The sequence below is a fragment of the Buteo buteo genome, chromosome 1 (genome assembly GCF_964188355.1).
Source record: "Buteo buteo chromosome 1, bButBut1.hap1.1, whole genome shotgun sequence".
Classification (NCBI taxonomy): Eukaryota; Metazoa; Chordata; class Aves; order Accipitriformes; family Accipitridae; genus Buteo; species Buteo buteo.
Window position 1 is genome coordinate 82,829,607 of NC_134171.1, and position 26,252 is coordinate 82,855,858.

The 26,252-nt window shown below is 37.2% G+C and overlaps 1 protein-coding gene across 5 annotated transcripts; it reads left to right on the forward strand.

Annotated features, from left to right (window-relative positions):
* The first annotated feature begins 23 nt into the window (after positions 1-23).
* On the forward strand, positions 24-26,204 carry ZGRF1 (zinc finger GRF-type containing 1). Of its 5 annotated transcripts, none has more exons than XM_075038114.1 (28): positions 24-123; positions 677-774; positions 1,364-1,444; positions 1,567-1,647; positions 1,756-1,812; positions 2,265-2,450; positions 2,817-4,631; positions 6,098-6,178; positions 7,486-7,591; positions 7,678-7,784; positions 7,994-8,144; positions 9,111-9,769; positions 11,317-11,455; positions 11,991-12,175; positions 12,630-12,817; positions 13,423-13,562; positions 14,709-14,855; positions 16,958-17,072; positions 17,877-18,136; positions 19,345-19,504; positions 20,178-20,255; positions 21,139-21,286; positions 22,274-22,401; positions 22,731-22,854; positions 23,294-23,470; positions 23,587-23,721; positions 24,388-24,649; positions 25,484-26,204. In XM_075038114.1, the coding sequence occupies exons 3-28, from the start codon at positions 1,424-1,426 to the stop codon at positions 25,597-25,599; spliced, it is 5,766 nt and encodes a 1,921-aa protein (XP_074894215.1). In that variant the 5' UTR covers positions 24-123; positions 677-774; positions 1,364-1,423; the 3' UTR covers positions 25,600-26,204. The 5 variants fall into 5 exon arrangements, with proteins under 5 accessions (XP_074894215.1, XP_074894225.1, XP_074894244.1 ...); XM_075038124.1 differs by having other exon boundaries at positions 677-762; XM_075038143.1 differs by lacking the exon at positions 23,294-23,470.
* The last annotated feature ends 48 nt before the right edge of the window (positions 26,205-26,252 follow it).

Genomic DNA, 26,252 nt, shown 5'->3' on the forward strand with positions numbered 1-26,252 from the left:
ACGTGATTTCCTCCTGGCGGCGGGGCGCTGTGACGTCGCGCGGGCTGCGGCGGGAAGTTTCGAAGGCGGGGAGGGAGCGCGGTGACGGCGGTCGCCATGATGCTGCGCGCCCGCCCGGGACAGGTGGGTAGGACCGGGGTTTTCGTTGGGGCTCTCGGCCGGAGCGACAGCTCCCGGGGGTCGGCTGACGGCGGCGGGTGTCCCCGAGGGGCGAGGTTCTGCGGCGGGGCCGCGCTCCCTGTAACTCTGGGAAGCCCCCGGGCTTGGATCTAACGCCGCCGTGCTGAGGGAAATGTTTGTGGCTGATGGGCTAAAAAGGGCTTACCGAGCCTGCCTCGGCTGTGTGGGGATGGTGGATGTAGCATGTCTGTGTGAATGTGTGGCAGCAGCGTTCCTATTCACCCCTGTTCCCGTGGCGCCCCGTGCCGAGTTATAGTTAGTGTTCGCATTCATCCAGCTGCTTTTAATAGCTAAAGGACTAATTCTATGTCTTTTAAGGGTGTCCATTTCCAGAGTTTCGCGCCTTGCTAAACACCGGGGGACTGCCAAGAGGGTGGCAGCCGTCAGAAACAGTGTGAATCTCTCTCCCTTCTTAATATAAACTGTTTCTCACTAACCCACAGTGTAAGAGGAGCTGGCAATCTTACCTCGTCTCTTGTGATCGCTTTCGTTGCAGTGCTGCTAACGGATTGAACTGAGGTCGCAAGTGCAGCTCTCTAAACGCAGATGCAAATGGCAGTGCTGATCAAATATTATAAGCCAGTGCGTACAGCAGTAAGTCACAGCTTCTGGACATGAGTTGCTTTTGTAACGATTTGTTCCTGGTTTCATCATCAAAAGCTATTTTAAAAGTTATTGTGATCTAACTTTAAATATGTAGAGGCTTGACTGCATGGGTGACTGGTTTTGAGAGTCAGTCATCTTGAACGTGAATTAAGCATGCATGACCAAGTCCAGAGTCAATAAACTTGTGACAAAATTATTCTGTTAATAGAATCTGTGGTATTTTTTTGCTGCAAGTAAACGTGTTTAGGATAATTTGTTAATTCTGAATAGCAATACGATCACTGGAGTTTTCAGAGTTGTCAGCCGTTTGTTTAAATGAGTGAATTCCCGTGAAAGTTAGAAAATATGTCGGCATCTATAAAAAAGCCACTTTTTACCACTAGCCTTTCTGTTAGATTATCTTTAAGGTTTCTCTTGAAAATGCCCACATCAGCTGTACCCCACTGTTTTGACATTGTCTTGCATCTAGCTCTTTTCTTTTGAGGGGGAAAAAAACTAATGAGCTGACATCTATTTTTTTTGTCAACACATGTCCTTCACAACTCTGGTGGATTCTGAACATTTCCCTTTCTCTCAGGCTGTATGAAGATGTGAATATTTGTGAAATAAGCTGTTGGGTGACTGTTTTGCCAAAGCGATGGCTTCTCAAGAATTTACTGTAAGTGATTTTTAACACTGTGTACAATTAAGTAGAAATACATTAAAAGACACTGTAGCTGCTCTGTTATTTAAACATTTTTTTACTGATTATTATTTCAACATCTTACACATTTAAAACAGGTATTATACACTCACCAAAAAATGAAAAAATCAAAAACCTGGCAAGATGGAATTCTGAGGATTAGAACTGGTGGAAATAAGGTGAACAACTCTGATTTAATATCATCTGCTACTGCTGGACTGTCAGTGGCAATCTAGTTGATCTGTGAAATAAAATTAGTTATTTAAAATTCTATTTTTTCATTGCAGGCTATCTTGTTTGATGATAAAGGACAATGTTTGGAGAGTATTTTTATAAAATCTCAGGTATATTTTTTCGGAGTGTTTTTTATTTTTATGCTTGACTGTGGTTTGTGTTTCAGGAAGCATTTCAAAGTTTTGCTTGGTAACTAAGGTAGTACTTTCTCTTATTGTGGATATGGAAGACTGCTGCAATGAAAATAATGGAAAGCAAAAACAACTTTATTGATAAGTCTTAATGTTTTTCTGGAACCAGTGTAGAGGTTTTATGGAGTTTATTCCTTTGGGGTAAAAGCAGTGTATTACAGTGATATATTAAACAAGCATAACTTGAAGCTAAGTGCTAATGCTTTCTCGTATATTTATATCTTAATCTAAGTATTCATATGGCAGCTGTGATATACTGGGTGTAAATTTCTGAAATTTTTACATACAAGTATTTACAAGACTATATTTATTTAGAAGACTTTTTCTTAAATAGCTCTACTATGTACACACTGGTGCTTTCTCTTTTCTAGGTGAATGTTGGAGATAATTTAGAAAGTGAACGATACTTGATCACAGTTGAAGCAGTAAAAGTTAATGAAAAATGTTTTGAAGATCAGCCAAGGAAAGCAGAAACGCCAGCAGTGGATAGAAATGGCGTAAAATCTGGTGTTCTGCCTCCAAGACATCTGTCCATTGGCTTGAAACGGAAGTTTACGGTATGTCTTTGTTTCAAAAGTTATGTCTGATGTTAACATGCGTTTTAAAACACAAAAGGCACATCTTTTAATGAACGGTAAATATATAGATTATGTCTTCCTGGTTTTTTGGAACTGTAAGCCAGAATGTGTTACCTGTAGCTATTTTTTCCAGAGTCTACTAAATCTGTTTGGTTTAGCAGGATTGGTATTGCTAAGGCTGCAGTGAAAAATCACAAGGCCTTGAGATTATGCCTATACACCTGTGGAATTGTCATGTGCTTCTTGATCAGAATATATTTTATGGAGCGTGCCCTGTTTTCAGCGTTTAATTACAAAACGTAAAGTTGATTTCTGAGTAGAATTAATTTACAATTTCTCCCCTAGGGTTTCCAAGGGCCACGGCAAGTTGAAAAGAAAATATCAACAATGGAAGATGGAGAAAAACCAACAATATTGCCTTTATCTAAGCATTGTCAGGGTACTTTTCCATCCAAGTTTTATGTTACCTCTCCTTTATTTTCTACGATTTGCAAGAAGGATGCAGAAACAAATCTATCTGCAGACTTTCATGAAGATGTGTGTACGGATAATGATGGAGAACACATGTCTCTCTCGTCACTGCTTTCAGCTCCATTTCTTGGCAGATGTGAGGAGGCAGAGAGGCAAAACTCTGATCGGTCCATTGTGAAGCCAGAATCTCCTTCAGTTACTGGGCACGCCAAATCTGGTAGTCAGACAGCTGATCACGGGGCAGTGTCATGCAACATCAGGAGCACAGCACAGATAATAGCTCTTTTGGAGTCTAAACCAACGCAAGGATGCAGAGATCAAACATCGTCTGAGGTCACAGAATGTCTTTTTAGGTTTCAGGCATCAGAAAATGCAGATAGTTTATACAGACAAAAACCCACAATCCTACCTGCTTTTTCCGGCAACCCTGCCAAAGGACTCATTCAAAATATTCAGCATCTGCCTTTTACGAAGGGAACTGTAAATGATACAAAAGAATGGAATGCTGAAATGCTTCTAAATTCAGCTGAACAACCTTGTGATAAAGAAGTCACAGGACAGAGACATGACAAAAAGGCATATACTTTAAGTCAAGACTTAGAAGATCCCTGCAATACAAATAGTTGCTTCCTACCTGAATCTACCCTAAGTAGAATGAGTGACAGTCAGTTTGTCCCATCCTCAGGTGACGTTTCATGTTCAGTAAGTCCAATCACCTTCGAAAAAAATCTCTCCAGATACAGGGAGGATTCATCTGTGAAGTTGCAAAGTGAGCTTCAGCCAAGACAAAATTCAGAAAGAATACCAGGTGAGCAGGAGCTCTCTGTGGATGTAACATTGACTAAAATTGGATTTGTAAAGGAGGAATTAAGTACGCATGGCAAAGACTGTGGTCCAGATGAACAGGTGATGGAGGTTAACTTTAATCTAATGGAGGCTTTTGATTTTAATGACACAGACAATGAAGACCTGTGTGAAAGAGATGTGAATAAGCTCACTGAAGGAGACATGCTTTCACAAAGTCCACATTGCTTAAAGGGAGAAGATGTAGCACAAAATGCTGCATTGAGACTTCATTCTTGCTGTGAAGTAGTGACGCACAGTAAAAACGAAGAAGTCAAATGTTCAACATTTGATGGAGAGAATGGTGGAAATCACTGCACTGAGGGTATACCATCTCAGCTTTGTGACAACGATGTTGGAGATATAGGGAGAACTGCAGAAGACTCCGCAAAGCAGACCAGAATTGAAGTGGAACTTTTGGGAAATGGACACAATATAAGAGAGATTAATGACAGTCAATTAAGTATTGAAGCCACAAACAATAAGAAGGATATTGATGGCTGTGCAGCGCATACCATTGATGGCACGTCATGGATAAAGAGCAAGCACTCTGATCTTTTGCCTGGTGACACAAATGTTAATGAATGTCCCCCTAAAACTAGTATGTTTGAGAAAACTGAAGGTATTTCATGTATTTCCACCAGCGGAATAATCTCTGCAATGGTCAAAAGGACTGAAGAAGATGTTGTACAGCTTGGATGCATGAAATCCCCAGATGTTGATTTAGAACACTTCTGGGGTACTAGGAGTGATGACATTAAACCAGATAGTCCTTTGCTGGCCTTGTCACAAAAATCAGAGCCTAGCTATGGCTCATTCCAGTATACCACAGAAGGCCATCAAAAGGTACTTGGCATTTCACATAAGGAAGATACTCTCATTTCCAGAAATTCTGTCTATCCTTTAAGAAAAGGCCATTCACCTCTAGAGGAAACGGCAATAGGTGAAACCGAGTTTGAAAATGCAGAGAGCATAAATGCCTTTCATGAAGCCTGCAAAGGGGAAAGATTAGGAAGGGATTGCCTGAAATGCACAGCAATGGCTGAAAATTCATCAGACCGTCCTGATTTTGTAAAAAATATCGCTCTTCTAAGAGCTGTGACTCAACATAGTACAGCATTAGGAAGCTTACAAGAGATAGAGGAAAATAATAGCATATTATATGAAGCAGAGACTTCTGAAGAGATATTTGAACCCCTTGTGAAAGATGAAGGTTAGGTCAGCTGCTATTTTACAGTGAATTCTGTATGACTCTGCCTATTTGACTTATGTACTCTTATCTCTCCTGTTGGACAATTCATATTCAGAAACCATACTTGGGGAGTGATGTGTTATAAAGGTTCCCTAATGCAATTTTTAGTGTTTAAAGCAACAATGCGGGCTCCAAGTCTGTGTCTTTGTTTGATTTAGTTCAGTTAAATCCTAACTGTGCAATTATTTGCATGGGTAGGGTTTGCGAGCCCGGTAAATATTCAGATGTTTTCATGTAAAAAGAATACTATAACTGTAACTTATTATGGTTTTCCATCTCTTGTAGCTATAAAACAGTTTACAGAAATGCCTTACTCAGAAAGTATACAGGCATCTTCCTGTTCATACTTTGATTCTTCTGGCCTTATGGTAACCAATTTTTGACTACATATATCTATCTGTACAAGATGAATTAATTTTCCACCAGGCTTCTTGAATAAAATTCTTGGTTTATGAAACTATGGAAGTGGAGCTAGAAGTTGCTTAGAGGCATCAACTAAGAAGCTAATAGTAAACAGAAGATGTCCTCTTGCAGACCCTATTGCCAATGAATGTTCAGGAGGCCTAATGTATGACAAGAAACTTAATGCAAATTGTAGTATTTAGTGATGTTTCATGTCATTAGTATGTTTGGTACTTCTCCTTCCCTACCCCATCTTGTACCATCTATTTTTTCTGTTCTTTCACTATCTCACTATCTTTTTTTGGAGTGCGTGGCTGTCCTAGGAATGTTAGCACTTGGGTTGAAATATACTTGCAAATCTGTTTGTGCTTCATGCTTCACATTGATTTTTGTCCAATGCTATGGATGGTCTTTTTCTTTCAATCCATCCAAAGTGAAGGAAAAATTGTAGATTAAATTATTCTCTTTTTCCTGTCCCATTTGAAAAGCAAACCTAGTTTCTTATCCTATTAGGGATTATTCTGGTTTCTAAATAAAAATGCTGTAATTTAAAATGCTTTCTCTTGTATAAATACAAGAGATTTCGTAGCTTAACTTTTCACTTTAAATGGTTATTAAATTGTTGGAGTAATTAGCTTTTGATACTTGTTTTCTGCAGCCCAACTGTGTGGACAATTTATTACAGAAAACAATAGCAGCGGCCCAGAGAGACCCTAGGACACTTGACTGCCAACCAAAGGTACAATTTCTGTGGAACTGAAGTATAATGAATAGTGTTTCTTAAATTTCAAGTCGGTGGTTTGCTGTTTTCAATATATTACAAGAAGTCCTAATAAATATTTAAGCAGTCTCATAATGGGCTTCTCATTGCTTTTTAGTACATTAGTGTGTGGGAAGTTTTCCACTGAGAGTTTTAAACTCAAATTTTACAATACAAAAAGACTAAACATACTACTTCACGATATCGATTTTCTGTTGACAGACCTGTGCAAAAACATTATTGCTGCCGAGTTGCAGGAGTGCAAGAGAAAGAGAAAAGCATAGATTTTTTTTTTCCCCTCTTCTGCAGTTTCCAAAAGATTATTTTTGTTGTGTGTAAGAAAAATGCCTTTATTGACTGTAGATAGTTCCAGAACATTACTTATTTTCAGTTAATGATGATTCCAATATATTGCGTAGCCTGTTGTGTTTCAAGGGCACCAAGTAAAGGGATCAGCAGCTAGTGAGATAATGTTGAGAGCTCCCTGCTCACAGCTAGGATGGCAGCAGTACCCAGATAATATGGAGTTTGCAGCCGAAAGATTTTTGTCACCCCTGTTTTCAAGGAAGTATGTCATTTCTGACTTCAGACAGGTAAAACATTTTTTTCAAAGTTATTCTTACTAACCTTAGGGCAAGCAAGTATCCTGTAAATGTAGGATAAAAGAGAGTTCATTTTTAGAATGCTACAATCATATCAAAATCACTAAGAACCGAATATAGTGCTTTGTGGTTAAAACTCTGCAGTTAGACAATTGGTTTTACTCATCTTTGTCATAGGACTATGCATTTGCAAGATGTAACTTGGGTTTTTTTCCTGTGGTCAGTTTCACTTTGAAAAATGTACATGGTCATAATGTGTAATAGTAAACAGAGAGAGATTTCTAGAGAAAAGTGGCAGAGGGCTTTTATAATGATTGTTTCCTGGTGTTAGCAGTATAATATTCACCTCAACTGCATTTGAAATTTGGTATATAATTGTTAGAAAGTTCCAAAGCAAGGGTTAAAACTTTCTTGGATTATGATGCTATTCCTCCTGGATGCAAAGAAACACGACATGCGGTGTTAAATAAAGAATTTTTTTTCTAATGCAGTATATATTTCAGTATTTGAAATAATGGAAGAAAATTGATATTTCATTATTTTACTTCCAGAATGGGCTAGAGATACTGAAGAATTGTATCTAGAAATAAGATTTAGAAATAAGAGTCACACAAAGATAATACTTATATGGGGATAAACAGTTTAATTTCTAACAAGTTTTTTGTTTATACTTTTTTGGTAAAGTCTCCAGGCTCAAGAAGTCTTCATGAGGATGATACCAACTTTATCAGAGAAGGAAATTTTCAAAAGAAGTCTAACATTATTAAAGAGTCAAGAATAGATCAGCCCTGTAAGTGAAAGTAAAAGTAGAATGGCAGTGACTGGCCTCAGAACAATTATTCCCCACGACTTCTGTCCTTTGCCTATTTTTCCTAGTATTGGCAATGAATGTGTATTCTGAAGTTCCACCACGGACAATGTCAGGCTCACCTTCACGTTCTGATTTGAGACAAACACAGTGGACTTCATGGGAACCTGACGAGGTGTGAATTGACTGTTGCTTCTAGATCTTTTTGGCTTTATTTCCTGTGTGTTCATGGTAGCAATTTCTTATTTTTGAAAGTGTTTAATCTCAACTCTGAGAGACATTTCAATTGTTTAGAATGATGAGAGAGAAAGAATAGTGACAAAAGAGCTATAATTAATGTTTTTTCCCAGTCATTCACTTGACATGTTAATTCGTCACCTGTAGATGATTTCGTCAGTAGAACTGACTTCCTCGCTTGATCCAGACTCTACAATTTCTCCAGCTTCAGGAAGTGAGGAAACTGTCAGACACATCCAGGAGCCCCTGATACACAGGATCGTGCCAAGGGAACCAGAACTTTCAGAAATTTTTTTCAGTAAGAAATTACAGTTTATAATTGCACTTTACAATAGTTTTGCTAGAAAATCTTTGAGGACTTTTGAAGCACAGTGAGTTGCACTATAAAAGGCAGTTACCCTGGGCACTGAAATACACTGAGATATGTCAGGGTAACTACAGAGTTTGATGTGTGTTTGTCACACGTTTTTCATAGGGGGGTGTGTTACTTTTTTTAAGCACGATTTTAAACAGTGTTTTCCAAATCAGCTGAATTAACCTTGAATTCCATGTCTTGCCCCCTGCCCCAATTATATTCTCCTGAAAGAGACTTCGGAAGAGTGATTTAGTTTTTATAAAGAAAAATCAGCTTCTAGTTCGGGGGAAAAAACAGGTGTAACCTAAGCTTCTAATTCATACTAATGTTTTCATTTATTTGCCTGCTTTTAGTTTTCTTCCATATTCAGCTGTCCTCTGACCCCCTTCCAGTTGACACCTATCAATGACTGTCATTTCTTATTGATAGTGAATTTAGTCAAAAGGATGCTTGTGGTACTGGAAGCCTATTTATCCAAATTGGTTAATGTTAATTTACACAGTTTTGTGGGTGATCTTTGTGGAAAAAGGAGCAAATGTTAAGCTGTTTGTTTTCCAGTTGGCAGTTGTGACTGACCTACCAAGAATATCAGATTAATGACCTCCAAAACACAATAATGCTTAAATAATTTCTACCAAACGCTTTCTTTTATACAAGTAGCATGCCTACAGAAATGCGTTCTGAATATAGGGATTTAAGTAGTAAAAGAATCACAGTTGAAATCACTCATGTCGTATGGAAATTTGGTGTGGTACTGCAGAGGCATGATACAAAGAGCTTGCCAATTAGAAGACAGGATGTAAAAGGAAGAACTTGGAATTCTTTGCTTGTCTTAGTTTTTTGTACCTCTGAAGTTAATGTGCCATCCTAAGTGCTACAAGTTGCTTGTAAGATGTATTTGCCCTACAGCACAAGAGAAACCCAGTGATCCAGAGGAAGGCAACTTCTCAGGATTCAAGCCCACAGTTAAAACACGAACTCCATTTGTCACTCTTCCTGCCACTGAGAAGATCTCTGACGCAGTTTATCCAACTGACAGAGAGGAGGTGCAGCGATCTTTTGGCTCTTCAGCAGTCCATTTAGGCAACAAGTCACCGGTATTTCCTATTAGCGCTTTTGGCCCTGAGGACAGAAATTATGAAACCTCTGTGTTTGGAGAATATATGGAAGACAGAGAAAGGGAATACGTACAACCAGTGTTCCCTAATGTGACTGCACAATATAGACAAAGCAAGTGGCTAAAATACCAAAACAGTGCTCAGTGTGACTTGATAACTCAAAACAGTGATGATGGGGAAGTGACTGATGACATCTGTGCTGAGGACATCCTTGGAATGCCGCTGGGTGACACAGGAGAGAGCAGCGCTGTGAATAAAAGTGCTCCCGGCTCTGCACCTCTACTGACAGCAAAGAGCATGCTTGGTAAATGCTGTGCAAATACCAGCAATCAAGATTTGATTTCAGAGAGGAAGTTACTTTCTCTGCACTTAAGTCAGACACCTTTGGCTGAAGCAACACAAAAGGTGTTAAGTCATCTGAGCTGCCACACTGTAACAGGAGACGGCCAGGTGTGTAACTGTTCAAGCAAATACAGTTATAAGTGACAGAAACACATTTTTCTGGACAAAGTAACTGTGTTTATCTGATTTCCTGCAAGATATTATCAGTATGATTGGATGAAATGTTTCTACATACGTAGTAACACAAAAGAGTCTCAGCTACAGAACAGCAGCCGCTAATGTATTTTTTTAAGTGCCGTGACTAATCCTTTGTAAAGGTAATTTCTTGGCACACAGTGCCAGATTTAGATTTTTAATCTGAATGTTGATGGCAGGAAGATGAAATAAAAGCTGTTGGGCTGTTTTGTCACCTATAATTGGTAAGAATGTGTTTTCAAGAAGTGTTTTTCTTAATTGTGAAATCAGCATTGTTTTAATGAACACTCATATCTTGCTTCAAAGCATAGTCTCTGATTTTAAAGTATTTTAAATTTCTTTAGTTTTAATTGAGGAAAAGTAAGTTATGGCATTGAGTAAGCACCTAAAAAATTAGCACAGCTGTTTGTGACCAGTAGACTGTCTTAAATGGAGTAAATTGGGAAAAAAAACAAACCAAGCACAAGTCAAGTTTTAAGTCGACAAATGGCTGTGTTTGAGAGTTATTGAAAATGTTAGATTTTCCTCTTTTTTTTTTTTGACACAAACTTAGTATGCTGTGTTTTCTAGTTCTTTACAACTGTACAGTAAAATATTCACGTGAAATAGAGGTGGGGAAATAACTAGTGTATTTCATATACACACTGGTATACACATTGTGTGTGTTTTATATATATATATATTTATATATATATATATAAAATCCATGTTTATTGCATGTTAAAAAGCTTATGATAAGAGTTATCATTATGATGTCCACTGCAGTGTAGATGGAAGAATCTCCTCAGGACTAGCTGGGATGGCAGGCACAGGGATAGCTTGTGGTGTGCACACTTTCCTCCAAAGCTCTCTAGTCTGGTTCTTCCTTCCCTAACCTTGTACTACCTTTGCTGTAGTTTCATCTGATGGATTTATTTCTGTGCAGAAATGGTGTTAAAAATGGGGTTTATGTGCTCCTTCCCATGTCTAGGGCTGAAAACATGATTCTGAATTATGTCATTTACTCTAAAGCCTTTGAAAGTATTGTCTATGTTACTATAAATGCGGGCTGTTTGTCAAGGAGCAAATTTTAACTTCATCCTAAATGGTAGTCCAAGCTCTATGCTATAGCTCCAGGTGTACTTAATTTTACTCCTATTGGCAGTTGGATTGTATACATGCTCCTGTACTTACGGTTAACAAAGCCGGCAAACATTTGTGGTGAAGGGGATTTGTATTTTGCTTTTAGAAAACTGATTCTTTATTGACAGTCTTCATGTTCAAACTTGTGGTTGCAGAATGAGACCCTGAATTTTTTCTGTTTAGTTGTACTTACTAATGAGACACAATATAGAAAAGCAAAAAAGGAAAAAGACAAGAAAAATAGATAGGTTTTGGCTTATCTGTACAGTAGCCATTTATCAAAATTTGTCTCATTTGGGGCTTTGCGAGTTTTAATCGTTTATTTTTCTGTTTTGTAGGACATAACGATTTCTGAGTTGTCTTTTCCTAATGTGGATAAAGTAAAATATACTAATCTTCCTAAAAGAAAGGTTTCCATACCAACTGTGTTTCAGTCGCATGTTCACTACAAACAGATATTTAAAGCTGCTCTGACAGGTATGTCTAACACCATGCTACGTAAAATGCTGTCATTATTAAACAGCGTATTTCTGAAGCTTCACAAAGCAGGATGAGAAGGAGAGAGATAGTCAACATCAGCTATTGGAACAACTGTGCGCATTTGGTTTTGGATATATATACTGAAACATATTCAGTGTATACCCAAAATTGCAAAGGCAAACCAAAAGACCAGTATGCTTCTGTTCAACTATGTAACCTTGTGCCTGTTTACTGATCTTTGGATTCCTATCTAAGCCTCCCCCCCGCCCAGTTGTTTAGTGTTTGGATTGTTTGGAGTCATATATTTAAATGTGATTTGAATGAAAGTAAGGCAGTTAGAACAAGTTAATTGCATGTGCAATATGTGAATTTTGCAGGTCACATGGTTTCTTTTAAGACTCAGACTAACTATTTTGATTTAGATTTGGAATTGAAAGTTTGAAATGAAAATGTATTTGTTTGAATGTTCTGTACTTGTGTAATCATTTTAAGGCTGTACTAATTATTCTTTTATTCTCCTCTCTGTGTCAAGAGCAATTAAACATAATGCTATTTGAGTTGTCACAAAGATTACACAATGCTCTTTCAAAAGTGGATACATCATTTCACACTTCATTAAAAGATGGGCAAAGTGAGAGCAAAGAAAGCTGCGTTCCACTCTGCAATCACATGCATCCTGCTAAGCTTGTTACGGTTAAAAAAGAAGGCCAAAACAAGGTGCTGTTTATTCCTTATTTGTTTGCAGTTTGGGGTGTTAGTTTGGCATGTAGAGACCATATTGTGTGAACAATTACAGGTTAAAGTGATGTGTTATAGAGATCCCTTTTAAGGTGAGTTATAGTATCCACTAGTGTCCAGTATTGTTGATGTAATAGTTTTTTCCATACAGAAACAGCTTTATATCTGTAGAGAGAAAACCCTGAATTTATAATTTTCTAGGTTATAAGGGATTTTTGTCAGGTATGATTACACACACTGGTTTCAGGAGCTGAGAGTTTTGGGAACACACTTGTGTTTTTCAGTGAAACACAGTGAAAACACAGGTGTTTATCTGATTATAGCAGTGAGTACTGATCCATTGCTTTACTTTTTTTTTTTTTTTTTAATTGTTTGTTTTAATGTGCTGATGGTCTTTTTTTTCTTTTCCTTCTTTCCCCCCCTCCCTCCCTAGGGTCGTTTGTTCTATACCTGTGATGCCCCAAAAGCTGAGCAGTGTTCGTTTTTCAAGTGGATAGAAGATGTGAACCCCACACAGATAAAATCCAGACCTAGTGTAGTGCTTCATGATATAAAGAGTATTGGGACATACCTCAGAAGTCAAAAGATTTCTCTCTATGAGGGATGCCAGCTTTTGGTGAGGTATTCTGAAACACTATGCACTTTTCACAAGTGCTATGTGAATTGCAGGATTATTTATAAATGTTTCAGTAGCTCGGGATTTCAGTAGCATTTAACAGCAGACAGTTTCACTAAGTATGTTTAAAGAGGCTACAGTTCTGTGTAGAAATGTAAAAGCCACATTAGTGAAGGAATAGCATTCACAGCAATGGCATTTCAGGTCTGCGCTCTTTTCAGCAAGAATCAACACTGCTTACCAGCAACTTGATTAACTGCTTAAGGAAATTCCTTATGATTGTTGCATTTGAATCACTGTTCATTTAATCTTGCGTGATATAATTTGATTTATTCTCTTGGTGATTCCAATTTTAATGTTAGAAGTTGTATCAAAGGCTATTCTGTGCTGCTTAACTGTAGGGGAAACAATTTAATTATGGCTGAATATGAGAGAAGTATTTTGCAGTGAAGATACGTGTATTCAAAACTTGGTAATGCAAGATGATGAACAATCACTAAGATCTGTGCTGTAGAATTTGGTCCAGTCTGTAGAGCTTTCTTATTTTTGGTGGTGAATCCAAAATGTGCCAGTTGTTTACATACTTTTTCTTAAAATTGCAATTTAACAGGAAAGCCTTCGAAATTCAAACACAGCGGTGTAGGAAGTTCAAGAAAATGATGAATACACCTGCCAGGTTTCATGGCGATTCCAAAACCAAATTATACCTCAAACTGAGCAGAAAGGAGCATTATTCTCTCTATAGCAAAGGTAAACAAATCTTAAGCATCAGAAGAATTGTCCGTGTCATGTTGTGCCTTTTTAAAGTTTTAATTTGTAATCTGAAGAGAAAAACTGAATCCTGTTTTTCAACTCTTGGCAACCCTGATCATTCAGTTCTCGTTCTAGAAAGGCAATGAAGTGTCTCATTAATTCATCTTTTCTTGTAAACGTTCAACTACCTTAGAGAAATATAGGAATTCCATGTCCTTGGGTTTGGAGTGTATTAAATCTTTGAACCATGACATTTCAGGAAAGCCCAGTATTCAAGCAGATGATATTTAAGGAAAACTTGATGTAAATCACTGAAATGTCACAAAGTTGGAGGACATTCAGTGGTTTGATCCAGATATTCTCAATAGTTCATTTCACTTCAGAAATTTTTTAATTGATACCATATTTTTATATTTTGTTCACTTTACTGTTCAAAATGATACAAAAGAATTTAGGCAGAAGCAAATGTGTTTGTGCACACTTTACGTACAGACCGAAATGTTCTAACAAATCAGGGTTTTGTAACTATAAATTCTGAAGCTCTGCAGGGGCAAAACTTTTACTTGTGTATGATAATTTTTTATCGTTTTTGTTACAGGCAAATACATATTATTGCTCCTAACTTTGAAGTCTCCCTTGCTGTGCTCTGCAATATATGATATAGGAATAGTGTAGTGAGCTTTAGTCTCATCAGCTCTGCTAAATAAAACAGAACATTTGCAGACTCCCGTATGTGTTGGTTTTGAAAGGGAAGGGAAAATGTACATTTATTTCAGTACTTGCTGTTCTTTGGCAAAAGTGTAGTTCACTAGATTTGTAGTGTTCTTCAGTGATTTGTTCCAAATACTCTCAAAATGGATAATACTTCAGATTTGCCAGAAGTCAAATGCTGCTAAGTGCACCAGGAGAGAACTTTAGAGTTACCATCAATTTCAGACAGTAAGTACTAGAAGAATTGCAAATTACATATTCATTCTTTTAGAACTGAACTAACACTTACTTAGGACTTTCTAATACCCCCTGCTTTCACATTAGCGGTGGTTTAATTTGCAGCATAGTAAATGCTGAGGTATTTTGTCCAGCTTCATTTTCTTTAAAAAACAGCAGTAGAAGCTTATGAGAACTCTGTATTTTTTTTGACAGATGATATTTGGGTTGTTTCGAAGACTCTGAACTTTGATCCCCTTGATACTTTCATTGCATGTAGTGCTTTCTTTGGACCATCCTCCAACAATGAAGTCGAATTACTACCACTGAAAGGCTACTGTCCCTCAAACTGGCGATCAAATAGTGAGTTCTACACCAAATAATTCAGAATTGTGGGAAACAACTATTGAGGGAAAAATCTGGCCAGCAATGAAGGATGAGATTAGAATTTATCAAATCTAATACATTATTTTATTCATAGTGTTTCTTTTCCTTTATTTTTGAATATGTAATTTGAATGCATGAGTACTTAATGCAATTAAACCTGCAAAGTAGCTGGTAAGAAATTCTAAATGGGTGATGAAGAAATGAGGGTAATATAAATAATGTAGTAAATAATATAATACAGAATGCAAATTGACTGTCAGAGTGTAGGTAACAGGAATTTGTTGTTACTGCCCTTGAAAAACAAATGAACAAAAACCCCAAAAAACTCACGATGGAAAATTTATATTTATTTAAAAAGCAACATATTAAATCTGATTTGGCTGTCCCAACGTTCCTTTCTGTGCCCTTATTACAGTCTAGAATGACTAAAAAATTGGTGTTTCCAGATTCAGTAAAAGCAAATCTGTGTAGTTTTAGTGATTTTAATCATTGTACTTTAAAAAGAAAATATAGCTAAACCTAGCATCGATGGTTTTTAATGAACTGCTGACCTTTTTATTCTTTAGCAAGCTGTTCCCAATTAAATTGCAGCCACCCTTCTTTTTGGTTTTAACATTTTTGTTTGGGGTATTTTTGTAATATTTTGTCATCACTGTTTTGGAAACAGTAAGGTTAGCAGGCCTTAAGTGCAGAGAGAAACAGTGGGAGTCTGCTATAGATGTCACAGAAAAATGACAAATGTGCAGCATTTGTCATCAAAATGTGTGTGTTTTGCATCAAACATAATGCAAAAGCTTTTTATTTTTGCTCTTGAATTGAGCTAAAGTTTTGTTTGTGTTTTTGGGGTTTTTTTAAGAAAAAGATAAAGAATGCATTATGTAGTCATTCTGGAGCTATTAATAATATATCTCTGCTTACTTTCTTTTAATGCAATATGAAAATTGTGTGCTTGATCGCTCAAGGCTCTATTCATAGCACTTAACCTTAAGCAGCTAAGTTGAGTGTTTTAAGTTAACAAATTAGTCTTTTTAGGCTTTCTGTGTAATCAGTAGGGAGAGAGTTCCTGCAAAGCACAATTCAGTGAGTCTACATCAGACTGTTCTGAATTACATTCAGAAGACTAAAAAATAGAGAGAAAAAAAATACAGAATGGCACACAAGTTCTTTGTGGGCATACATGCGGTCAAAATCATGGGCTTCAAACGCAATTGGAGATTAAGTTTTGTTTGTTCCCTGACTGGGAGTTGCAGGACTGGATCTATTGAGCAGTCAGGGTCTGGAAGAGTTAATATATAGTTTTTCAGTCTTAATGCTGTTGAATCACAGCATTTTAATTTTTTTTAGGAAATTGTTGGTCCTAACTCTTTCATCATAAATACGGATTATTTCAAAATTCTATAACCATTACAAATCTAAACCCCTAAGTTATATGCAAATAAAGCGTTAAGTAATGTTTAGTTGTAGGCAGCGATAAACAACAGCAAAATAGAGGTATGTGGGTTACTAAACATATTAGAAACCTGTTACTTAGGTGATCCCTGAGCTGCAGAACGTTAGGAAACTGGCAGTGAATACAGAAAAAAATAATTGAATACTTGTTCTGTTCTTATACCCTCCCCTAGGCATCCACTTTTGTACACTTTGGAAATAAGCTAGATGGAACTTGAGTCTGGCCCATTGGAGTTGTTCTTAGGTTCCAGTCTTTTTTAAGAAAGCATCTGCTTAGCTAATGTGATACAGATGGTTTACTTAGAAAATTCACCTCCTAAATTCCAAAGCCTTCTAAATACCTCAAGTGTTTCTAAAATGAGTAAGGATTTTTATCTAAGCTTCCTTTCCAGAAGGTTTCTAATGTTGGAATCACAAATACTTCAAAATAACACACCTTGAAAAGAAGGGCTAATAGGCCTCTCCTCATCTATAATATCCAGTCAGACATGGTAACTGGGTTAATTTGGCTTCTGTTACAGGAGCCTAATGACTCTTTTGTTGGCATTTTGTAATTCATTTTTCTAGCTGATTTGAAGTTTTGGCTAATTTAATTTTTTTCTAATTTTATTTTTCTTTGCCCTTTTCAGCGTTTGTTCATGCCTTGCTGGTTTGTAATGCTAGTGGTGAGCTTACATCTTTAAGAAATATGGAGGAGCACTTCAATCCATCTACATTACCACTAGTACCATACCTACTAAAAATGTAAGTTACAGTTTCAGTGATACTGAGAACATAGAATATGTCAGTAGGTACAGGAAAAAACCACAACAAAAGTACCATTGAGTTTGCCCTATTAAAAAGTGGATGAGGAAAACTAAAATCAGAAAAACAGTGCAAGGAATGAACTGTTGACAATGCAACTTTTAGTTATGCGGAAATTAAAATATATCGGTTGCTTCACTCTGACTTGATTGTAAGGGGTTTTTTTCCTTAAAACTTACCTGCAGCCCATGTTTTACAACCTAGAGATTAATATTGGGCATTATTATGATCATTAGACTGATAATGCAGTCACTGACTGATCTGTATTAAGTTAATGTATATGCTTCACAGGGGTTCAGTGGAACTGTTTTTCCTTCCCAATTTTTAGAGTCACTTGACACAAAACCTAAAAATAAAATATTTTCTCAACGAGTTGGAGCAATATAGGGATATTTCCAAGAGCTGCTTATGATTCACTGTATAAAACAAGTAATTAAATGAATCTCTGCTATCTCTGACTATGTCCTTCTACCACTCTTAATTCTGTCAGTCTCATGGCCTTAGAGTAAGTCAGACTGTAAGTGTTAACATACAGCAAGAATGATAAAACCCAAAAGCCTGTTTCATATGATCCAGCTTTCACCCAGGGAAGTAATAAGGGGTAGGAATATACAGCCCAGGTGTATGTCAGGGTGCAGGGGGCAGCATTTCAATGTCTGGTGAGTAAGAATATCAGAACTATGAGATACAAATTATACCTATGCAGTATTATACTGCAACTTTTGACCATTGTGTTTTTCTTAGGAATTTTGATTCTAAAAATGCTACTAATAGAGTCAACAAAAGAAAATTTATTCCACCTGCCATCAGTCTGAAACGCACAATGATCTATGGACCTGTCAGTACTGAAGTGGCAATGGGACTAGCTGAGAAGATGATCGAAACATTCTCGTTGAACCCAGATCAAGCTACATCACTGATTCAGATAGCTCAAATGATGACCTCATGTGAAAATATCAAACCAGCGGAAGAACATCAGAACTTCCCTATCACAATCATACGTGGTATGAAGCAAATAATTGTGAAATTTGCTGCTATTGTATCTTTCCAAAATTCTAGTTAATATGTGATGCCAGTGTTAGTGAAAAATCCCTAAATTCTCTCAGTGATGAAACAGTAGACTTGTTTTCTTAAGCATATAGTTACAATTCCAGGCAGACTTAAAGGGAGATCGTTATGTCTAGGTAAATGTTGACTTATTTTGAATGTAGCACAAAAGATGAGCTTGAATAAACTGCCTCTGTGTATGGAATATCCTTTTATACTCCTTTGTAACGCTGCTGTCCTCATCTACTCTATGCATTTCCTGAAAATTCATTTCTTGGATGAGGCCTCTCTGATAATGACCTTGACGTTACAACATCCATTCTATCAGCAGAGAGCTTTTGATCCTTGAATTTGCATTCAGCCTATTGCAGAATTTTACAGAGTTCTTTCCTAGCAAGATCTACACAAAACCAGAGTTATTTACTGTCTTCTGCTTATTTATTTTCATATTAAACCCACTTTTTGTCATGTATCAGCTTTGCTAAATTATCATATAAATTTTTTTCTATTACACATTATTCCTTGCTGTTTTCTACTTTCTTCTATCTTTGTTTTATCCCTTTTCGACATGTACAAAAAGGCTAGTAACTTCTTAGTTCAAAGATTTTTTTTTAAAATCAGTATTGAAAAGCAGTTACCATAAACGCGAGTTTTCAGATCCTGTCAAAGTAAATACGTTGACAGTAATGACACTCTTAGTACAGATATCACTAGACTTAAATTGCCTGAGCTTTTGTTAGGCTGTCAGGCACATTAATGTAGTTGAAATTATTAGTCATTCCAAAATAATTATCTCCCAAATTCCTTATTCTGTACCTGAGAACATGGTATGAGGGTTGTGCATGCAGATACTTGTATTATTTTAATGTGTTGATGAGACTCCTCAGCAAGTAATGCATGTATTCAATGAGAAAATTTAGGAAAAATACCTTAGCTTCCCCTCTTCTGTAGTTTTTTGTAAACTTACTGCAGGCAGTAAATGCAAAGTGTAAGAAACTGATTGCCCCTGGATACTTAGAGCTGCTGAAGCAAGCGCGTACAATGTTTTGACAGGAATCCCAGCATAATATTTAATAAGATAAACTTAAGTTATAACAATTGATTAGAACTGTACTTTCTGGAAAATTTCCCTGTGTAACTTTGGCTTTTTCTTCCAAAATACCAGGTGTTTTTGGGGCTGGAAAGAGCTATTTGCTGTCCATTGTGATTTTGTTCCTAGTCCAGCTCTTTGAAAGCAGTGAAGCTATGGAGGGTCCAAGGCCAGCTCCATGGAAACTTCTGATTGCTTCTTCCACTAACGTTGCTGTTGACAGGATACTGCTGGGGTAGGTTACTGAGATTTTTACAGACTATTGTTCCAAAAACAATAACGCACTTATACGGTAAAGATAATTGTGTTGATATTTCCAGTGTAAAACTCCAAAAAGATTGCATTCTTTCCCTAGAAAGTGTCACACACGGGCTTTAATTTTACCCTTGCTCCTTTGTACAGCATGCATATGCTAGAAGACTGTAAGGTTAGCTGCGTGAATTTACATGAGACTAATATTGGGCTCTAGTCTCATCAGATGTACTATTAAAATCCATCACAACAGAAAGTAGTATTGTTCAGGAATCTTTTGGAAGTAGCAGTGGGGGCAGGGGAAGGAGGGATAGAGAGGGAGAGGCAGAGTCAGACTTGGGGAAGTTTCAGCATGAAGCTAACATGAAATACAATTCATGGTTTGGAAGGATAAGGAAGGGAAAGTACAAATGGAAGACTATTTATGAAAGGAGGATCATAAAGGCATTAAGCGTTTTTGAGACAAATCATGATGAGGTAATTTCCTTTGATTTACTTGAATTGTGGCCCGAGTTACTTCATCTGGTTAATTAATCACAGAAGTTTGTGTTCTTCAGTGTTCTGATGTGTCTGTTAGCCTTTTTAGAACCACTTCTAAATTTTTCAAAATTCCTTTTTACATTTCTGTAACGTGTATCTTCTCTTTTTCTTTGAAGTCTACTGGATCTTGGATTTGAGGATTTTATCAGAGTGGGAAGTATTAGGAAAATCACCAAAGCAATTCTTCCCCATAGGTAAGAATCTTAATCTTTCAGGGATCTGTAGCAATTCTGAGATTCATGATAGTATGCATGCTGTAAAATTACTATTTTGAACTAATTAAAAATGTGATTGTAATACGCCTATCTCAGGGTTGTGTCTGTTGTCACCCCGCGTCCGCCCCCGCACAGTGGAGAAATTTTACCTTGATTTGGGAATGTCACTTGCTGCTGAATAGAGCTAATGCTTTTAAATGGGAAGTAGTAGACTTCTCATTAAAACTGCCAGAATAATGGCAGTTACAGATTTGGGAGTTGACACAAGGAGGAGAAGCAAAGCGGACAGACTTGAAATAGATACGTACTGCTGTAGTGATAAGAACTAGGAGGAAGTAATCATAAATTTAATGTGTGGACAATTAATGGTAACAACTCACGAATGCTGTGCTACTTACCCCAGTTATCTTTGCTATAGTGTTCTCGGGTTTGTCCTTTAACTACTTAAAAGTAAGCAATGTGCATGGTACTTTCAACACAATTTGAGAGAACAAAGTAAAGTTCAAGATGAACAAAGATTAAATTTCCATTCCTTGGTGTCAGTAGTATACCAAGGGTATAAAATGGTATGAGAATGAAAAAGTTCTCAGTTCTACTCCACTCTGAAATCAGCTGTGTACTTGGAGAAGTCATTTACTACATGTATGTCTCTGGCTGGGGTGGTAGGGTCTGAGCTGGTGGAATAAAGGTCTGTTTTAAAACAGGTATTACACTAGTCTATCTCAGCTGGATTTGGGATAGGTTAGTACTTGTTGTGAAGAACTGTCATGTATGATTATTCTTCTATATTGGGTGTTCACCGAACACTGAAAGCACTGTTATTTTCAATCATTGTAATGCACGTTATAAAATCTTTTTGAAGTTTACATGCTGGCTCAGGAAATGAAAATGAGCAGTTAAAAGAGCTGCTTGCTCTCATGAAAGAAGACTTAACTCCAGTTGAAAAAATATACGTAAGGAAGAGTATTGAGCAGCATAAACTGGGGACCAATAAAACTATACTGCAACAGGTACAGTCAAAGTGACGGGATGGGAAAGTGGGGATTTGCTACGTCTTATCCGCAAGGCCCAGCAAACAGAAACTGGGAATCCCCTCTCATACCTGCCAAGCTCCTAGTTTTGAGAAATAAAATGACTGTTAGGACTAGGATAGGTTTGATTCCACAGGTATAGCTTAGTGTCTTACCTGTGTATGACTTCACTGAGTTGAACTTGCAGTTCCTGTTTAGTGATCAGGAGCCCTTTTTGAACTTCATTGCAATCTGATTTAATATTACCAATCTAGTTTACACGGCGGGGAGAGAAAAATCTCCGAGCACAGCTAGTCTGCACTGTCACCTTGAAACTAAAATTTTTGTACTCATAAAGGCAAAAGATAAGGACTGAGCTAAATCTATCCTAGAGTTGAGTATCAACTGCCAAGAGGATTTCAAATGTATTTTAAGTAACTTTTCATCCAAGTATTACCTTTTAGGATTACTACTTCCTGTAGAAACATTTTCTCAATTTCTGGTCTTTCCAGTTATTTGCCTTTTCTCCTCAGTCCTAGACTCAAAAAAAATCCCCTCTTGTTGTAGAGCAAGTGTAACAAAGCAGATCTGAGCAATTTGTTTCTTGTGCTTATTCCCAGTAGTCAATGCTGCCACTTTTGCTGCTGGGGCTCAGAAGGTTTTGGAGGTGTAATCTGAACTCTCTCTGTACCAGACCAGATCTGGTCTTAAAATACATGAATCAGTGAATGGTTCTAATGTATAAACACCGCAAGCATAAGAAATGGTAACCTTGGATCCATCTCCATGCATACACAGGGCCTTTTACTGGAAGTTAGACTGTAATTTTTTGAGACCCAACCAGCATAACACAGCATGTAGTAGAAGTGCTAAAAATTAATTTAGGTGTATTCTGCCGCCACAGCTATAGTTATGTACTGCACAGAGATTGACTATTAAATGATCTTAACTTTTTGTCTGCCCGTTTTCCCCTCACTAATACCGAAGGTGAAAGTGGTTGGAGTGACCTGTGCTGCCTGCCCATTTCCTTGTCTCAATACTCTTAAGTTTCCTGTAGTGATGCTGGATGAGTGCAGTCAGATGACTGAACCTGCTTCTCTCCTTCCTATTGCAAGGTACAGCCTTCCTTTTGTGTTTCAGCAGAGAAATAACTCTTAGTTAGCAGTGACACAACCTCAAATAATTGCCAAGCTTGCACATCTTTTTAAGAACATGAACTCCAAGGTCTCACCTTAGAAAAGAAGAGGAGTAATTTTAAATTGAGGCCTGCTCTTAGGTGCCTTCCTTGAGTTACCATGTTATTTTAACTGTGGAAAGAGGGTGATGGACAAGGGAGCCTGATGGAAAGCAACCTGTGATATATAAACACAACATATGCTTTTGTTATGAATAGTCTGACATCCTTTTTAGAACTTTTTTTTTTTTTTTAAACATTCTTATTCAGGTTTCAATGTGAAAAGCTAGTCCTTGTTGGAGACCCTAAGCAATTACCACCAACTATTCAAGGGTCTGAGAGTGTTCATGAAAAGGGATTGGAGCAGACTCTCTTTGACCGCCTTTGCTTAATGGTATGTATTACTAACCACATCTTTAGCAAAGAGGGAGGGTGAAATTGTAGGTCCACTGAAGTCACTAAAAGAGTTCTGGTTTAGATGTCAGGGGATCACTGTTTCAGCCTGTTTTTCAATTAAGCATTCTAGTTCATTTCTCTGTAAACGTTATTTTCACAGTGCAGGGAAATTTGTAAGTATAACAAATGTGAAACAAGAATGGACTGAAAAACAGTAACAGATTCTGCCTTCTGATCTTTTTGTGCAGTTTTCAATCCAGGTAAAAGAATCGGGGGCTACAGTATTTGTTCTAACTTTTGCTGAAGTGAGTGTGTGAAGGTTAAGCCAGCTTACTGCAGGAATTGTTTCCACTTATTTCTTGTTTGGCCTAGGTGGCATTGCAAAATATTTAGTTACTCTTTTTCTTAGTCACACTTTCTATATCATACTTCTTTAGGGACATAAACCAATACTTCTTCGAACACAGTACCGATGTCACCCTGCTATTAGTGCCATAGCCAACGAGCTGTTCTATGAAGGAAATCTGATAGATGGTGTTTCTGAGAAAGATAGAAGTCCTTTATTGGATTGGCTTCCAACGCTATGTTTTTATAGTGTTAATGGGGTGGAGCAAGTAAGTTTTTAAACATTTCTTAAAAAGTCAATATTGTAGTTTTTCCTCTGTTCTGTTTCTTTTTGCATTCTGCTGTTTGTGAGAGCTAAATTGGAATTCTTCTTCCCTAATTTCAGATTGAGAGAGACAACAGCTTTTATAACGTGGCAGAAGTTCATTTTACAGTCAAGCTCATCCAGTCTCTGATTGCAAGTGGAATAGAAGGATCTGCAGTTGGTGTGATTACTCTTTATAAATCACAGATGTGTAAGGTTTGTGTAATGTATCATCAATAAAACAGTTTTCTTAAATGTATTTGTTTATTCTAAACATAGGCTCCATTTCAACTAGGAAGAGTCAACAAGAAGTGAGAAACAAATGCTGGATAGGTAAACTAGAGTTTACCGTAAGTTCTCTTTCTTATTTAAAAAAAATTAAAATCTACCTTTTTTTCCTCTAAAATTAGTCAAAAATCTTTTCATTCAAGCATATGATTAAAAAAAAAAAAACAACTTTCCATTTGTTTTCCTTCCACATGGACACTCAGAAAATTGGCAAATTAAATAGTATATAATTTTCATAAGGAAATGAGGGGCTGCTACAAACTGGTATGTGTGACAAGGACAGGTAACAGAGGTGTCTGCTTAGCAAGGTTGCAGTTGTACCTCACCCAGTCATCATCCAAGGCATGACATGGGCTGCTGTGATTAGTAAGCGAAAGTACTGGTTGCCACACTGAATGCGCCAGTGTTTTGTCAAATACAGGTTCGTTGCGTAGCATTTTCCTGTGATTAGCTGAGGTTTTACTGTCGTCGTACCCTCTAGTTTCTTAGTTCGCGCCTTGTGTAGGCTCAGATTTGTTGAGTGTGTTTGCTCAAAACAAGTGATTGACTGTGAGTAGCATAACTCATCACCATCTGTATTCCTTTTGTCTACAGATTCAGAATTTGCTTAGTGGCGTACACTCTGAGGCTTTTGAAATTAAAGCTGTCCAGGTGTCCACTGTAGATGCGTTCCAAGGAGCTGAGAAGGAGATCATTGTTTTGTCATGTGTAAGAACAAGACAAATCGGGTTCATAGACTCAGAAAAGAGAATGAACGTTGCACTAACAAGAGCAAAGAGGCATTTGTTGATTGTTGGAAATCTGGCCTGTTTAAGTAGGAACAGACTGTGGGGAAGAGTAATTCATCACTGCAAAGGTAATTATTTTCTTCTCCTGTATTTCTGAAACCATGCAGCTCATCTTCTTTAATTAAACTATGTATTATAGCATATATAAACTAGATAACATATAAAGTATATAGTATGCATACTATATAAAACAGTATATTTATTACATGTAAAATAGGGTATATTGCAGGAAAATGCAAGTATTTGCAAGTGTGCGAGCTGCATGTTTGCAGTGTTATCTGCAAACTGGTTTTATACTTGAAGGGTGTTTGTTATCCAGTAACAGGACTTCTTTTTCTTTTGATGCCATCAGATAGCTACACAAAGAGCACGCTAGTAAGGAGAGCTGAAACCCATTGCTGCATTCCTAGTCCTTCACAGTTTGCTTTTACGTAGCAGACCTGGGTAGAAACAAGTTACAAACAAATTCTTCTATACAGCAGTATTTCTGAACAGGTAGTACTTAAATAAAAGAGAGAAAAATGCATAGTATCTTTCTGCAACTAGAGGCTCGTTGGTTTTGGAAGATAAATTTTGAGCTGCTAGAAAAAAACCCAATGCTATTGGAGATAGGTAGGGGAAGGGGGTAGGGCCTCACCTTAGCAGATACTCCACAGGGAGCACTCAGTCTCTAAAGCATCTGGTAATGAATCACTGCAAGAATAGGTACCAAAAGAGTAATCATTTTATTTACCTATTGGTTGACATCAAAGTTGGACTCTGAAGAAGAACAATTTTCAAAGTAGAAATATTATAGCCATTTGATAGGCTTGGGGAAATAAGATGCTTGCATCACCACAGACTAATTACATGATGGATGCTGTAAAGCAAGATGTAATTATCCTGTTTATTGCTGCTTTTAGGATGGGAAAATGGATTACAACACGTAAGCCAGTGCGAGCAGCAGCTAAACGACATTCTTAAGTGTTATTTGGAGAACCGAAAGGAAAAGGAACAAAATAAGAAAAAGGAAAAATAAAATGTGTGCCTATTTTCTGAAGAAATTATGAAGTGCGTGTGTAAAAATTATCAGAAGGATGGCAATCTAATATTTATAGTTAATGTGGGAAATTTTTGTTTGTATCTCAGTGCACCGATCCTTCTGTTTTGACCCTTGTTTGTATGACTAAAAATGAATAAAGTAACTTTATCTGCTTGATAACTGAAATCCTTTTATGCTTACAAAGTACCTAATTGTATTATTAGTGTTTCATTATTCTTCAGATAAGATACACACGTAACACCATCTCTTAGAACAATTCTGTCATCTTGCATATTTACAAATGGGTGACATCTGGGAAGGAGCATGGCTAAAACAATTAAAAGGATAATTAAAACACAGAGTAATTTCTTCAAGAAAAATTACATGTCCTTGGTCTATTAAATCCTGAAATGTCAGCAGAACAAAATGAGACCGGATTGACCTGTATCCAGATTTTTTTACAGGTTTTAGGATAAGATCACTCAGCACTCTTTCGAAACTACAAAAAAGTGGAATGTTTTTGGTTTGGAAAAAGAGTGCTGTTGTGTCAGAAACTCTCTGACAAGAAAAAAAGTTCATCATCTTTACCATGGCACAAGCCGGTCCGTAGGCTGTCTCAGAGGTGTATAGGGGAGGCTCAGCGGTTAATC

Excerpts from the sequence above, each read along its gene's own strand:
- ZGRF1 (XM_075038114.1), top strand. The coding sequence starts at position 1,424 with ATGGCTTCTCAAGAATTTACT. Across the intron at positions 2,451-2,816 it reads GCTTGAAACGGAAGTTTACG|GGTTTCCAAGGGCCACGGCA; the intron begins GTATGTCTTTGT and ends TTTCTCCCCTAG. Across the intron at positions 4,632-6,097 it reads CCACAGAAGGCCATCAAAAG|CCCAACTGTGTGGACAATTT; the intron begins GTACTTGGCATT and ends TGTTTTCTGCAG.